The sequence below is a fragment of the Chlorocebus sabaeus genome, chromosome 21, assembly GCF_047675955.1.
Source record: "Chlorocebus sabaeus isolate Y175 chromosome 21, mChlSab1.0.hap1, whole genome shotgun sequence".
NCBI classification, from domain to species: Eukaryota; Metazoa; Chordata; class Mammalia; order Primates; family Cercopithecidae; genus Chlorocebus; species Chlorocebus sabaeus.
The window spans coordinates 94,095,526-94,111,989 of record NC_132924.1 but is presented as its reverse complement, the minus strand read 5'-3'; the positions used below and the strand labels follow the sequence as shown (position 1 = coordinate 94,111,989).

Below are 16,464 nucleotides of genomic sequence, written 5' to 3'. Positions count from 1 at the left end.
CTCAAAGTATTATCTCCCAAGATGTTTATTAATTATATGGGGAAAAAATCCAACAAACACCACCTTAGCCAAGTGATCAAGGTGAACATCACCAGTAACAAGAGACAAGGACATCATATGCCCCCTGATATTTTACACTGAGAAGGGTAGACTGCTTCCATGAAATTCTTGCCAAAGATTCATAACCTTATGAAGAAATCATCAGACCAATCCAAATTGAGGATCATTCTACAAAACACCTGACCAGTACTCTTCAAATATGTCAAAGTCATGAAAGAAAAAAACATTGCATCAGATTGAAGGAGAGTAAGGAGGTATGAAAACTTAATGCAATGAGGGGTACTAGATAGGTTCTTAGAGCAGAAAAGGGGCAAACTTTTTTTTTTTAAGATGCAATCTGAATAACATTTATAATTGAGTTAACAATTTGTATCCATATTAATTTCTTAGTTTTGATGAAAGTATCATGTTTATGTGAGATTTAACATTAAAGTAAGCTCAGTGAAAGGTGTTCGGAAAATCTTTGTACTATCTTTGCAATTTTTCTGTAAGTCTAAAATTATGTCAAAATTTAAAATTAAGGCCAGGCACAGTGGCTCATGTCTGTAATCCCAGCACTTTGGGAGGTCAAGGTGGGCGGATCACTTGAGGCCAGGAGTTCAAGACCAGCCTGGCCAACATGGCAAAACTCAGTCTCTACTAAAAATAAAAAAAAATTAGGTGTGGCGGTGCATGCCTGTAATCTCAGCTACTTGGGAAACTGAGCGTGAGAATCACTTGAACCCAGGAGGCCGCAGTTGCAGTGAGCCAAGATTGCGCCACTGCACTCCAGCCTGAGAGACAGAGTGAGACTCTGTCTCCAAAAACAATAAAAAATTAAATTTAAAAGAATCCCAGCATAACTGACATTATACTTTATAATTTCCTTCTCTACCTATTTCACCCATAACCCCCTTCTCACCTTCTGCGTTGCCATCGCTGGCTGATCAGTTCTGCTCTCTTCTCTTCACATATTCCACTCATCTCCAGTGACTCATGCAAACCTAAAACCAGCAAGTGTCTTGGAGACTGTCCAGTGTCTAATGCCTTCTTATTGCAGGAAAAGACGCTGAAGGCTACAGAGATTAAATAACGCGACCAAAATCCTTTAGCTAGTGAGTGATGGTGCAAGAGTTGACCACAAAAGCCCGAGGAGAAGGGACAGAAGAGTCACAGGGAGAGTTTTTATGTGTGGCTTTATGTTGTCCAGGTACCAACCATACGTTTTGGGGCTCAGGAAACAAAGTGAAGAACTGAGTTAAATAGAATAATGTTCTCTTTAATGTATACTGAACAAAGTCTAGTTTCTATTCATATAGGGCTGATGAATGCAAGGACTTTGGGTGTCTCAAAATTTTACAGCTGTGGGGAGAGATTTTGCACCCCAGGCTGGGAACATAACTATCACAGGAGCCATGATTGACAGCGAAAGTAGCATGGAGTGTTCCTCAATATCTTTGGTGTAATGGTGTGAAACAGTACACCAAAAACACTGTTTCTAAGTACATGGAAGACACCTGCGAGGGAAATAGATGGGAAAGCTTTTTTTTTTTTCTTTCATAATTGAGATTTTACTGGTTGAGGATCAGTACAGATATTTAAATTTGTACACAATTCTTAACATACATACCAAAAATCTAAAAAGCCATGTATTGTAATTCTTTTTTAAAGTTATTCCAGCGACTTTCCTGCTTAAAATTTGGAAGCAAATTTTCCTTAAGAGGCTATCAGTATCTTCACATGCTAATAAGCTGTTATATACGTCTCACCAATTCACAACTGAATACCATGTACGCTACATATTCAAATTTTTAATGTTTCACAGCACAGTAACAAAGTTATTAGGAAAACAGGACTGCCACAATCAAAGATCTTACAGCGTGCACACAATTCCGACAGGGAGAGCCGTGATCAAGGAGTGGTTTTCTTTAGGAAACAATTCTACTAAAAAACAACAAGGAAATAGAAGTAATTAAAAATGTTCAAGTCATTAAATGCAGGACTGACTCTGTATTGCCATTTAATATGCTCTGTATTATAGGATATAAAAACTAACCCCCCCATCTATGGAATGTTAAGCTGACACCCGAGACAGTCAAAGCCTCCCATAATTCAATGTGCCACACTATTTTCTGGTTGTACCAAAAAAAATAAACAACCAGTGAATGATTTCACCTCTAAAAAAAAGCATTTACACTTAAAAAAGGGGATGAGGTGGGATTCCCTCCTTCTTAAAAATGTTTCTAGAGCTACTAAAACACTTGCGTTTACAAAATAATTGATAAGAAGTATTCCTCTGGATTGCACAAGAAGAGAGAAAGGGACCGCTGATAAGACATGGTATACGGTATTAATCAGACTTGGTTTCTTTCTCTCCTGCTTCATCAGAGGCTGGACTCTCCTCAGTTTTCATTTCCCTGTTTTCTGCAGGGAAATCTTCTTGAGTTTCTTAGTTTGCCACTTTGGCCTGTTTTCCCTTTGCTCCCCTTTTCCCTTTCGTTTGCACTTTTTTGTCCGAAGATGTATCCCTCGCTGCTGCATTTTTCAGCTTCGCTTCCACTTTTGCAGGAGCAGGTTTAGCTGGCAACTGCGCCAATCTCCTCTTGGGCTCTTCCTTGGTGGTCCCTTCATGTCCTTCCTCTTAGGCATCCTGGTGACGAGGAGGGCGCATGCCAGGTGCCTGCAGGCCTCGTCGCACCAAGAGCCTTCGCGAAGCTGGGCTGCCTGGCCGCTGCCGCTCCTCTCGCCGCCCAAGCTGCTGAGACCCACCAGAAAGCTTCTTAAGAAAACCTGTGACCAGGCATGGTGGTTCATGCCCGTAATCCCAGCATTTTGGGAGGTAGAGGCGGGTGGATCACGAGGTCAGAAGTTTGAGACCAGCTTGGCCAAGATGGTGAAACCTCATCTCTACTAAAAATACAAAAATTAGCTGGCTGTGGTGGCATGTGCCTGTAATCCCAGCTACTGGGGAGGCCGAGGCAGGAGAATCGCTTGAACCCGGAGCTGGAGGTTGCAGTGAGCAGAGATCGGCCACTGCACTCTAGCCTATGTGACAGAGCAAGACTCCAATCTCAAACAAACAAACAAAACCTGTATTGCAGGCGAGCCAGGCATGGTGGCTCATGCCTGTAATCACAGCACTTTGGGAGGCCAAGGCGAGTGGATCACCTGAGGTCAGGAGTTCAAGACCAACCTGGCCAAAATGATGAAACTCTGTCTTTACTAAAAATACAAAAAATTAGCTGGGCGTGGTGGCAGACCCCTGTAATCCAACTGCTCCAGAGGCTGAGGCAGGAGAATCGCTTGAACCTGGGAGGCGGAGGTTGCAGTGAGCCAAGATCGTGCCATTGCACTCCAGCCTGGGCAACAAGAGTGAAACTCTGTCTCAAAAACAAACAAACAAAAAAAAACAAACAAAAAAAAACCTGTATTGCCCCCAAAATATCAATACTAATGCCAATGTGACCTCATTTGTCCTCATTAGGTGGTGGAGCCTGACGTGTATTTGCGGATGACAAAAAAAAAAATTAACCATGTGATAAGTATAGAATTTGAGATATGCTTGAGGATTTGTATGAATATCTAGGAAGAGAAAGGCCAGGAAGCCCTGCCTGCAATCCAGGTAAGCAGAATAAAGGTTGTAAGTACAGAGAATAGATAACAGATCTGAGAAATATTTACAGGTTAAATTCCATAGTATTAGCAATTGTAGATGACAAGGAAGAGGAAGGGCTCAAGGGTGAAGACCAGATTTCTATCTTAGGGGATGACAAAGTGGGTGATTCCACTTATAACCAACAAAACAGAAGCTTTGGAGCTTCTGGGGTGATAGTGGTGCTGAGTGTAACAGACTTAAGCGCTGACTTTAAGGCAAGGGGCCACATCAAGGTTTCTCAACCTTGCCACTATGAACATATTTGACCACACAATTATTTGTTGTGGGCATTATACAATATTTAGCAGCATCCTTGACTTTAACCTATAATGCCAGTACCAACCATCCCCCCTACATGTGACAAAACCAAAAATATCTCTAGACATCGCCAAATATTACTAGAGGAGACAGAATCTCTCCCTGGTTGAAAATCACTGAGGTAAAGAGGACTGAGAAAGAGCCTTTCAGGCAGATAAAACACTAAGAATAAAGGTATGTGACAGAAAACAGCACCAGGGTTTAGAGAATAATAAGCAGTTTCATATCACTTGCAGCATGACACCCAGTTAGAAAGATATAAGAGAAGGGTACTGTTAGGCAAAAGTCATTTGCAAAAAACCTTGGCTAGCTTATTGTGCTAAATAGTCACCACTTGGCCCTCCAGGTCTCTGCCGCCTGCTCTGTTCCCCAAGAGGCTGACTTTTGTGGGTGGCATCACAGAGAATCTCTTGCCCTTTGACTAGCAGTTAGCTTGGACCAATGGGAGGCATTGGCAAGAGATTGGAGGGTGGGAGTAGAGAGAGGTGGGGTGTTTATCCACAAGGCTTCCTCTCTGCAGGTCTGTGATATGGCAAAGGCTACACTCCCCTAAGTTTATGGCACCTTTCCAAGGACGCCTCCTTCTTGGTTCCAGCTCTCATGAGATTCTGGCTACACCATTCCTTTTACACATCCCTCCTACAACCCAGTGTGGTAAAACTTTTATAATGTTGCTGGTTCCTGAGCGCCTCACTAGGCCTTTTACTTTATTTTACCCTGCCAAAACCTCTGTAAATAGTTTCTTCATTAATTTGTCTTCAGATACACCTTTATGAGTATGGCATTTAATTCTTCCCAGAAGCCTAATACAAAGCAAATACTAAGACTTTATTCTAGGATTGATGAGAAGCCATTCAAGATTTCAAGCATAGATGTAAAAAGGCAAGTTCACCATTTTATATTTTTCATCTCATAATTGTGAGTAGCATAGATTTCAGGGGTAAAATATTTGCTTCAGGAAAACCAGTGAGGAAGATTTAGCAATAACCCAGGTAAGAGATGATGATTATCTGACCAGAATAAAGGTAGTAAGTACAGAGAATAGATGACAAATGTGAGAAATGTTTAGAGGTAGGGTTGGCATGGTGGCTCAGGCCTGTAATCCCAGGACTTTGGGAGGCCAAGGCAGGTAGATCACATAAGGCCAGTGTAATGCAATGGGGAGCCAAGCAAGAAGACATGAGGCAGATGAGAACAGAGGTAGCCTTTAGTGGGCTCATGGGCGAGGTTCACTGGTCTCCTAGGAGGAAGGCCGAGGAAGTCGCCCTCGGGGTGGGTATCGGGGGCCTTTTATAGGTTGAGGTAGGTGGGGTTTGTAGGTTTTGGTTTCTGAGGAATGACGTGTCCAGGAGCTTGTGCAGAGTGGGGGTTTTTTGGCAGAGGTGGGCTTTTTTGGCATGCTGAGAGTCTTAGCAGGAAGTGAAGGGTGGGAAGTCCAAACAAAGGGCCTGCCATGCCGGGTGATACCGCCATGTTGGGTCTAGATTCCTGCCTAACAGCCAGGAGTTCGAGACCAGCCTGGTCAACACAGCAAAACCCCCATCTCTACTAAAAATACAAAAATTAGCCAGACATGGTGGTGCACATCTGTAATCCCAGCTACTTGGGTGGCTGAGGCCCGAGAATTGCTTGAACCTGGGAGGCGGAAGTTGCAGTGAGGTGAGATCATGCCATTGCACTCCAGCCTGGGTGACAGAGGGAGACTTTGTCTCAAAAAACAAAACAAAAACAGAAGAAAAACAAACATGTTAAGAGGTTAAATTCAGCAGTATTGGCAATCGATAGAAGGTCAATGCCAAGAAAGAGGAAGGAAGGGCTCAACGGTGGTGGCCCTTCTATCTTAGCAGACGACAAAGTGGGTAATTTCTATCTTGGGAGATGATAGACTGGGTGATTCTGCTTATAACAAACAAAACAGAAGCTCTGAAGCTTCTGAACACAAGAGCAGAAGAGAATTTACTGAGGAAAGGAATGAGTCAGTTTTCACCAGGTTGAGTTTGATATGTCTGTGGGACATCCAAATGCAGATGTTCAGCAGCCTGTTGCATATTCAAGCCCGAAGCCTGGGAAAGTGCTCTGTACCTTAGGTAGATTTTGGAATCTCAACTACAAATGGTTGTTGAAATTTCAGGAGTGGTGTTAGGGAACACGGGCATTCCAAGAATGGGCAGAGAAAAGTTGATTATAAGGACAACAGAGGAGGAATGGCCAGAGATGTACATAGAGTCACAAAAGCGTGTGCTCAGCCCAAATGCCAAAAAAAGTGAAGAGTTAGAAAAAAGGAGTTATCTAGATGGTGAATTGTAGGAATATCAAGTTATCTGGGTATAATACTCCATCTCCAGTTAGGGGCTGTAGAAGAGCTATTGGATTTGGCACTTTTCTTACAGATTTGTTGCAGGTATCAACAATATGTAAATTTTCCAGCACAGTGACTAGCACATGGTAAACATTGGATAATTTTTAGTTAAGCTTTCTAAAACCATTTATAAAAGTTCACACAATATAAACATTAAGTACTAAATGTCAATTTTAAAAGGTAATTAGAAATTTTTTAAATTTTATTGTAACTTAAGATACCAACTTAAGTTAGAAAAAATTAGAACAGGCATCTAAAAAAATAAAGACTTTACCACTTCGGTGAACAAGTGGTCAGATTAAGCAACACTTCATAGGCTGCAGACTTCTAGTTAAAGTTGGGTCTTGCTGAGTAAAACAACAATATCTGCAGCAGCCGAAGCTGAGGGAGATCTTATCAAACAGAAAGTGGTGACTATTTTATGGTAAAGTATGTAAGGCATGGCCAGTTGGCAGATTCTCCATAGATATAATAATGTTAATTCTTTAAGACTCTTAAACATTATAGACCAGGAATACCAGTGTTAATATCTATAGGGTTAATAAAATCTGTACACATTTAGAGAGTATTTACCTTTTGATGTAAACCTAACTGGCACATGACCTCTTTGGATATGCAGGGTTTTCCTTTTGCTTTCTTAGAAGACAGGCAAATGAGCAGATCCCAAGAGCCCAGATCACCTAAAAGCAAAAGAATATTCAAAACAAATAAGTTTTCATCAGATATTTTAAAGGCAATATTTAAATCTTCAGATAAAAAATGTAATTAGTTAAATTCTAAAACACAAGTAAATGATCTCAAATATACTTAAGACAAAAAGTCAATAAAATAACTAAAATTCAAATTTTAAATTTTGGAAGTTCTAATATTTTTATATTTAGTATTCTATTCTATAGAAAATTTAATTGTCTAAAGACATAAAAAGATTGAAATTAGAATACCTTAAATCACTTATTTTAAAAATTAATAAAGTCTTTTTTATAGATTTGGGAGGAAAAATAATAAAATCTTTTAAGATAGAAGAAAGTTGTGAAATCAAATAATGATAAGAAGTGAAAACATCAAATATTTTGTTCCAGGCTTGGATACTCCCACTATTTTTCACAGATCTAAACGTCAAACATCAAATTTACTTTTGTAATGTTTCATAAAATAAAATGTTGTAATAGGCAGAAAATAAAATTCAATGAAAATAAAAACAACAGGTTTTGCATAAAAGAAATTTGTAATCTAGTTATACACAGCAGAGTTCAGTTCAAACTGTGGAGTATAACACGGATGAAAGCAAATGATATTTCAGCTATTTCACCAAGGACAAAACTCTTTGCCAATAAATCATAATAACTTGCCAAAATAATCTCAGAAGGGTACGTTCTTGCCTAATCTCTAAACATTTTAAAGTTAACATTTGTGTGTATACATGCGTTTATTTAACTTTATTCACTTTGATTTTATATATACTGTTATATATATTGCTATATATATATCTAAATCTACATATAGATACAGATATAGATCACATGCCCTACATATAATTGGTGCTTTAAAAATATTTCTTGAATAATGCAGGAATAACTGCTCCTTGTTAGCATGGTAAACACATTACCTCATGGAGAAAAAGCAACAATAAAACCAATAGAAGAAATGTATTTCAATTTTTAATATTATTCAGAGACAATATAAAAATAGATATCTCAAAAATAACCAGAAAAAAACCCCACTGGGTAATGTCTAAATGAATTGGTATTACTTAGGAAATAGTCCTTATTTTGGATGAAAATCCAATTTAAAAAACAATTAAACAATTTCTATATACATCACCTCTTTTGTTGATCAATCATGAGATAAATATTCGAGTGATTATTCATGCCAGACCTCACCAGTCATCTCCTGCATTAGGTCTAGTAGCTTCTAAAAAGCCTAGAAGCAACCAACCTCTTTGATACCTCTCTTTTCAAATTTTTTGAGAATTTCTCACTTGAGAAGCATAATATTTCCAAAAAAAAAAAGCTTTACGAGAAAAGTATTAATAAGGAAGAGGGATCTATGACAATTAGAAATGAAATTTCACTCCCCACCAGTCACAAGTCCTGTGCTTTTCAACTTCACAAGTCCTGTGCTGTCTGGGCTACTGGTTCCCCTGTTTTTAATTGTCCTGTTGCTGGAAGGGAAACCTTTCTACCAAACAAAGGAGTCCAGGCAATTGAATCAAGTGCTTGTCCTAGAACTTCTCTGTTTGTTTGATGTATCCCAAGATGCTGGAAGACAGCACAATAAGGCAAAGGTGCAAGGAGAGGAGCAGCAGCTGATTTGGGGATGAGAGAAATCTCATCATGTAGCAACATGGCCTTAGGCTTGCAAGATCTACCCCGTTCCATACACTTTCACTTTCAAGAAAAATTCCCATCGATTCCTATAGACAAAACCAAATACTATATGATGATTCCAAGACTTTATTTTAAAAGTGCACTTGGCTTTTTCATCCCAAACTTTTTTATTTGGATTCAAAGCGAAACACAAAGGCTGTTTTCTTCTATATCATTTCTAACCCAGGAAATGCTAGAACCCTAGAAAAAACTTCATGTCATATGATACCCGACTAAATATTTTAAGAAGATAAAGATATGCAGAGAGGGATTTCAAATCATGACCTGCGGCGTTTTGGTCTCGGAGTAAGTTTTATATTCCTCGACGTCTAAAGCATACCCTTCTTCACTATTCAAGGCACATACATCATTTCTAGAGTTGATAGAAATATATATTTAAGCCATAAATGTTTAAAAAGGAAAGACACATTTAAATAATTCAAAGCATTGAATTTATTAAGAATTGTCTATGAACAGAACATTGTACTCAAAGTATGAAAGTAAATAGAAAAAAAAAAAAAGAGCAGAAAGTCACTGCCCTCAACAATCTCTTTGAGGGATCAAATTAAAAACAAAGTGGGAGAAAGTAAAATAACTTACAAAGCATTACACAGCTTTTTGGCATTCATAAGGGTGACCCCCTCATCCCTCAAAGATGTTTAATTAATATTTTAAATTAATAATTTAAAAATAGTGTATAGCCCACAAATCTCCTCTTAAAATGAAGTAAAGTGTAACTGAAATTTCAAGTAATATCTTCATACACCTTCTTCCCGAATGCTTGCTAGCACAGTTTAAAAACGCTGATTGTTTCCACTCAAAACCCCCACTGTTACCCACATTGAATCCCACCTCAATGTCCCCAAAGCTATTTCCTAGTTACACATTTAGTAGACCTTCTCACTTTGTCTTCATTTCTATTTCCAGCATTGGAAGTCAACTCCCTCCCCTGCTTTCCAAAGCCCTTTTTCTTTTTTTAATGAAGTTTTACTTGTTTCATGAGAGGTACCATGTATTAAAATTTAGTTAAAGAAACCCTAAAACCACATTGAAACGTAAAAACTGGGCAGAGATCAAAGCACTTTCACCAGCTAAGTAAATCACATTGAGAAGTTAGCCTCGGAGCATTTGGGATACAAATTTGTACCTCAGCACAATGACAAATTACTATATATTGTGGGACTTTGGAGCCACATTTCACAGCTGAAAGCATGAGCATTTAGGAGGCAAATGCCCTGGGTCTCCAGGAGAGATTGTAAACTGAAAGCACACAGGCAACTCAAGCCCTCAGACGGGATACACCTGGCCTGCACAGCGTTTGTTTTGTTTTTGTTTTAAGTATTTGCCAAAATGCAAATGTCAGCACAATTCACATAGAAAATTCCAATTTCAGCCTTTACTTGAAAACTTGGAAGCTCTGGTAACACTGGGTCCATATCCTACAAGGCAGTGGCTGGCTGGAGCCACTCCCCACATGTTCTCCAGTTTGCCGTGGTCTCTTACCCCCACACCTGGCCCTAACTCTGCTTAGGCGCTATCTCTGATAGCAGCACGCCATTCTAGACCTGGCATGAAACAATAGTGTTCCAGGTTTCCATGAGCTGGCCATTTGACAAATTGATGTTCCGTGTATTAGCTTGTAATGAATTAGAGTTCTTCATTAGGTAAATTGGTTTTATTAAGGTAACATCAGGCAAACTGCTATTTGGTTAATTAGTCCTAGAGGGATGTTTGAATCTACCCTTTGATCTCTAGATTTATCATGCTATTCCATAAGATTAGGGAAGGTCATTCAACTCCAAGGACATTTTGTTGGTTACATTAAAGGTGGCAAGGGCTGCAACTCTTTGGGTGCAAAAGTGGCTCAGAATCTGCTCCTACCTGGGACTTGCCTCATCTCTTTTTCCTTCACTCTCTCATTAGACTGTTTTCCATGTTGAGCCTGTCTCAAGGCTGTTGCCATACTTGTAAATGGCCTAGGACAGGCTCTTTCTAAGCACTGGAGTAAATGCTCGTTGTTTGTGTCTTTCTCGATGTGCTTTTTCTGCACTGAGAAGGTTGACATTAGAGTAAGAAGTGCTAAGACATCAGATTTGTGTTAGCTGAAAACAGGTAAAGCCCCTGGTCAGTTTGGGTGGTAATTTCTTAGGTTCTCCTGGCATGGGGAAAAGGACATCCCTATATGATTTAGCTTTGCTCTTTAGAACACTGCATTAGGATTTGGGGGCCAAAGCCACTACGAATAAATGAGTAGTAGAAATAATAGTAACAATGATGTCAACAGCTAGTAGTACTTCAGAACTTACAATGTGCCAAATATTGTTCCACGTATTTGTATTATCTCATTTATCCCATACAATAATCTATTTTATGTGATTACTCTATTTTTTACAGGCACAGAAAGGTTAAATAACTTCCCCAAGGTCGCCCTTCCAGTTAGTGGTGGGAGGAGAGTTTGGATACAAACAACTAGTTCTAGTGGCCATGTTCTTGAACATTACACCATTTGAAATCTCCTTTGAAAACAGGGAAGCAACAAATAAATTTAGCTATTGATGCCTTACATGTATTAATTTATATAATATTTCCAACAAGCCGGTGGAGTGGAAACAATTTTTACGTGTTATTACATGTACTTTACATGTGAGGAAACAGACACGGAAATTATCTGGAGAAACTAGCCTTTCTCTCTCACTGTCCAGTGCATCTGTTTTTCTTTGGAAGCTCGGAGGAAGAAATAACTACAGCAGGTATAACTCAGGTATCCCTAGACCCTCACCTAGGTATTGTGCCCCATCATACTATTGGCAGTACCACTGGTAATCAAAGTTAAATCTTCCTGTACAAAAGGAGCTAGTACTTACCTCACAGGTATTCGGGAACTAGAAATATGTACTTGAACTCTATCTATTTTTGAAAATATATCCTTAAAACTTTCTCAGTTGTTTTTTTCTTTTAACTGTTAAAATTATTTCTTTCCCTGTTGCAGAGAAACCAGAACTTCCTGATCAGGCTTACTAAGGTCTTAAATAGAAAAGTCATAGGGCATAATTCTAGGAAAACAGGATGTGGATGCTCCCTTCCCCATCTCAGAATTACAGAAATGTGAAAAACCTACAGGCACCTCCCAAACACTCGGAAGCAAAACTGCTGATAACACGAATCACTCTCATGCCTTCATAGTGTTATCTCTGGAAAAGACACAAACTTCTCAGACAATTTTGGAAGGAGATGTCAGGATCCAGATCAATTAATTCAGATATAAAATGGCACTGACTACAGTTTTTATCCTTCTCTAAGTGTTCTCAGAAACCAGCTAACATCTGTTCGTGTTAAAAGAGCAATTTTTAGAAGTTTTTGTTTGGTTTTGTTTTAAAATCAAGTATCTGCAATAAGGAGTGAGGCTGCCTTTAGAATGTTTCCAGTTTCTCATAGACAGGCTGCCATAAAGCAAACACTCATTTCCTGACTCACAAATGACCTCCCTTCACTGATAACATCTGCAAGTTCCATAATTTAATCCAGAGAACAACAGAGAACTCTGAGATAGCATCATTCATATTAGCATCAAATGCTGTTTATTCTCAAGGAATGACAACTTTAATTTTCTGGCACACTTAATAAAAATTTAACAATATTAAGCCTATTCCTGCTTTCTTCTTTTCCATAGTATTTACCACCGTCTCACAGATTATATATATATTTTTTCTGTATTTGTTTATTATGGTTTCCCCAATTTGAATGTCTGCTCCGTGAGGGCAGAGGCTATATCTATTTTGTTCACTGCTAGATTCTCAGTACCTAAAATAGTGGCTGAAATATAAAGCATTTGCCACATATTTGTAAAATGTATAAACGAGTAAGTCAGTGAATAACTGCATGTGAACGGCAAACAATTATAATTAAATCAAAAGCAAGTATATTGAAATTCTATTCTATAATTAAAAGTAGAATAATAGAAAAACATTAGTTTTTAAAAAATGAAATAAATATGATTTTGGTTCTTAGCTGGTAAGGATAAAAGAGGAGAAATAAACATGAGAAGAACAAAGTTAATAACTCATTGTGCTTAAATTATAAAAACAAATGGGAGATTCCAGTGCTTTACATATTGGAAATTTTCTGTAAACACACATTAATTTGAGGCAGAACAGATTTGTAAAGTATAGTTTGGAAAATAAACTTGTCCAAGAGCTTCTAGAATATAAAGCTACAAAAGCCAAGCCTCATTTACTTATTCACAATATTAAACTATCATATTCCGTAAGGATACAACAAGGATGATTTCCTGAGTTTCTTTCCTTTAAGGTGAAGTACTAAAGGTGTCTCATTTTTTAGTAATTCATAATATTCCTTTATAATATAATATGTGAGGATATTTTATCTGTTCACTGTTCATTTGTATTACCCTTCTTTTCACAACTAAATTATAAAATTCTGACTAAATAACAAAGTATTTACCCGTATCCATCCTTTATCAGGATTAGTGCAGAGTATTATGTTCATGAGTACACATTTAGCTTATTGATGATAAATTAGGGTCTATACTTGATTCCACCACAAGATTAGTTGGATATAAGTTAACCATTGCAAATACCTCCATCTCTTCCCAAATTTCTCAAGTTGCATTAACCAATTCCTTACTCTGCACTCTTCATGTAGTACATCTATGGAACAGTACCATAGCACCCATAATTAATTTTATTTACCATTCTCCGATAAAAGGAACCATGTTGTTGGAAGAATCACTGATTAAAGGGTTGGGGCAGGAAACACACAAGATAAGCCTAGACTGCTGCAGTGTCAGAAAGTAAGAAAGTGCTCAAAAACAAACAAGCAAACAAAGAAAAGCAACAATAAAGGTACATCAAAGACACACTTAAGTCAACGATTAGAGCTGGAGCAATCTGGGCAACTAAATAAATAGAATAATATTTAATTATAAGCTAAAGTAGAAAATAAATATCCATGAGCCCGTAATGGTGCAAATAACTGACTGAATAAATAAATACATAGTGATGAAGAGACAAATCTCTCATGCAGAATAATTCTAAAACAGTTATGTAGTGTGAATGGCATATGGTGACACCTTTCCAAATAGTTCAATATGGAAAGAGGGAATAAAAGAATATAGTGTAAAAACCTAGCAAACATTACCTCAGTCAGATAATCAGGTTAACATGAACAGAGCTAAGTCATGTGGTTAGTGCAAACTCTTGACATGATGTGATAAGGATGATGCTTTATCTCTGTGTTCACACTCCTTCAAACCATAACTCTAGTCTAATCATGAGAAAAACGTCAGGCAAATTCCCACTGAGGGACATCAAAATAGCTGACCAGTTCCTCTCAAAACTGTCAAGGTCATAAAAAATAGAAAGTCTGAGAAACCGTCACAGCCAAGAGGAGTGAGCTGAATGAAACACGATAAGTTGAAAGCCCCTTCTTAATCCATGCAACTCCTCACATGCCTTAAGGTAATAAAAGCCATCTACAGCAAACCCACAGCCAACATTATACTGAATGGGGAAAAGTTGAAAGCATTCCCCCTGAGAACTGAAACAAGAAAAGGATGCTCACTTTCATCACTTCTATTCAACATAGTACTGGAAGTCCTAGCTAGAGCAACAGACAAAAGAAAGAAATAAAGGGCACCCAAATTGGCAAAGAGTAAGTCAAATTGTCGCTGCTTGCTGATAATACAACTGTATACCTAGAAAACCCTAAAGACTCATCCAGAAAGCTTCTAGAACTGGTAAATGAATTCAGCAAAGTTTCAGGATACAAAATTAATGTACACAAATCAGTAACTCTGCAATATACCAACAGTGACCAAACTGAGAATCAAATTAAGAACTCAACCCCTTTCAAAATAGCTGCAAAAAAATTATAATACTTAGGAATATACCTAATCAAGGACCTGAAAGACCTCTATAAGGAAAACTGCAAAACACTGCTGAAAGAAATCAAAGATGACACAAACAAATGGAAACACATCCCATGCTCATGGATGGGTAGAATCAATATTGTCAAAATGACCAAACTGCCAAAAGCAATCTACAAATTCAATACAATTCCCATCAAAATATCACCATCATTCTTCACAGAAGTAGAAAAAATAATTCTAAAATTCATATGGAACCAAAAAGGAGCCACATAGCCAAAGCAAGACTATGTAAAAAGAACAAATCTGGAGGCATCACATTACCTGACTTCAAACTATACTATAAGGCCATAGTCACCAGAACAGCATGGTACTGGTATAAAAATAGGCACATACACCAATACAACAGAATAGAGAACCCAGAAATAACCCCAAATACTTACAGCAAACTGACCTTCAAAAAAGCAAACAAAAATATAAACTGTGGAAAGGACACCCTATTCAACAAATGGTGCTGGGATAATTGGAAAATCATATGTAAAAGAATTAAACTGGATCCTCATCTCTCACGTTATGCAAAAATCAACTCAAGATGAATCAAAGACTTAAAGTTAAGACCCAAAACTATAAATATTCTAGAAGACAACATCAGAAAAAACCCTTCTAGACATTAGCTTAGGCAAAGACTTCATGACCAAAAGCCCAAAAGCAAATGCAACCAAAGCAAAGATAAATAGAAGAGACTTAATTAAACTAAAAAGCTTCTGCACAGCAAAAGAAATAATCAGCAGAATTAACAGACAACCCATAGAGTGGGAGAAAATCTTCACGTTGTATACATCCAACCGAGGACTAATATCCAGAATCTACAAGGAACTCAAACAAATCAGCAAGACCAAAACAAACAGTCCCATCAAAAGTGTGCCAAAGACATGAGTAGACAATTCTTAAAAGAAGATATATAAATTTCTGACAAGCACATGGAAAAGTGCTCAACAACACTAATTATCAGGAAAATGCAAATCAAAACCACAATGTGATAACACCACACTCCTGCAAGAATGGCCATAACCAAAAAATAAAAAGAAAAATAGATGTTGGCATGGATACAGTGAAAGGGAACACTTTTGCACAGTTGGTGGAATTGTAAACTAGTACAACCACTATGGAAAACAGTGTGGAGATTCCTTAAAACCCTAAAAGTAGATCTACTATTTGATTCAGCAATGCCACTACTAGGTATCTACCCATGGAAAAGAAATCATTATTTAAAAAAGATGCTTACACAAGCATGTTTACACACAGCACAATTTGCAATTTCAAAAATATAAAACCAGTCCAAATGCTCATCAATCAATGAGTAGATAAAGAAAATTATATATGTGTGTGTGTGCGTGTGTGTGTGTGTGTGTGTGTGTGTGTGTGTACACGCCATGGAATACTACTCAACCATAAAAAGGAATGAAATAATGGCATTCACAGCAACCTGGATGGAACTGGGAGACTTTTATTCCAAATGAAGTAACTCAGGAATGGAAAACCAAACATCATATGTTCTCAGTATTATATGGGAGCTGCTATGATGCAAAGGCATAAGAATGATACACTGGAATTTGGGGATTTGGGGAAAAAGGTGGGGGGTGGTGAAGGATAAAAGACTACACATTGGGTACAGTGTACACTGCTTGGGTAATGGGTGCACCAAAATCTCAGAAATCACCACTAAGTTACTTATTCATGTAGCCAAACACCACCTTCTCCCCAGAAACTTATTGAAATAAAATTTTTTTAAATGCATGCAGCCCTTCAAATCCCTATCTTTCCTTTACCTTTATTACTATTT

General features: G+C 37.9%; 1 protein-coding gene across 9 annotated transcripts in view; it reads right to left on the bottom strand.

The window, feature by feature from the left end:
• The window catches only part of CPED1 (cadherin like and PC-esterase domain containing 1), a 310,851-nt gene that overhangs the window by 246,485 nt on the left and 47,902 nt on the right, over positions 1 to 16,464 (bottom strand). For all 9 annotated transcript variants that reach the window (XM_038004438.2, XM_038004435.2, XM_038004436.2 and 6 more), the window contains one exon: positions 6,945 to 7,051. In XM_038004438.2, the coding sequence (XP_037860366.2) occupies positions 6,945 to 7,051 (107 nt within the window). The remainder of the gene's footprint in view (positions 1 to 6,944; positions 7,052 to 16,464) is intronic.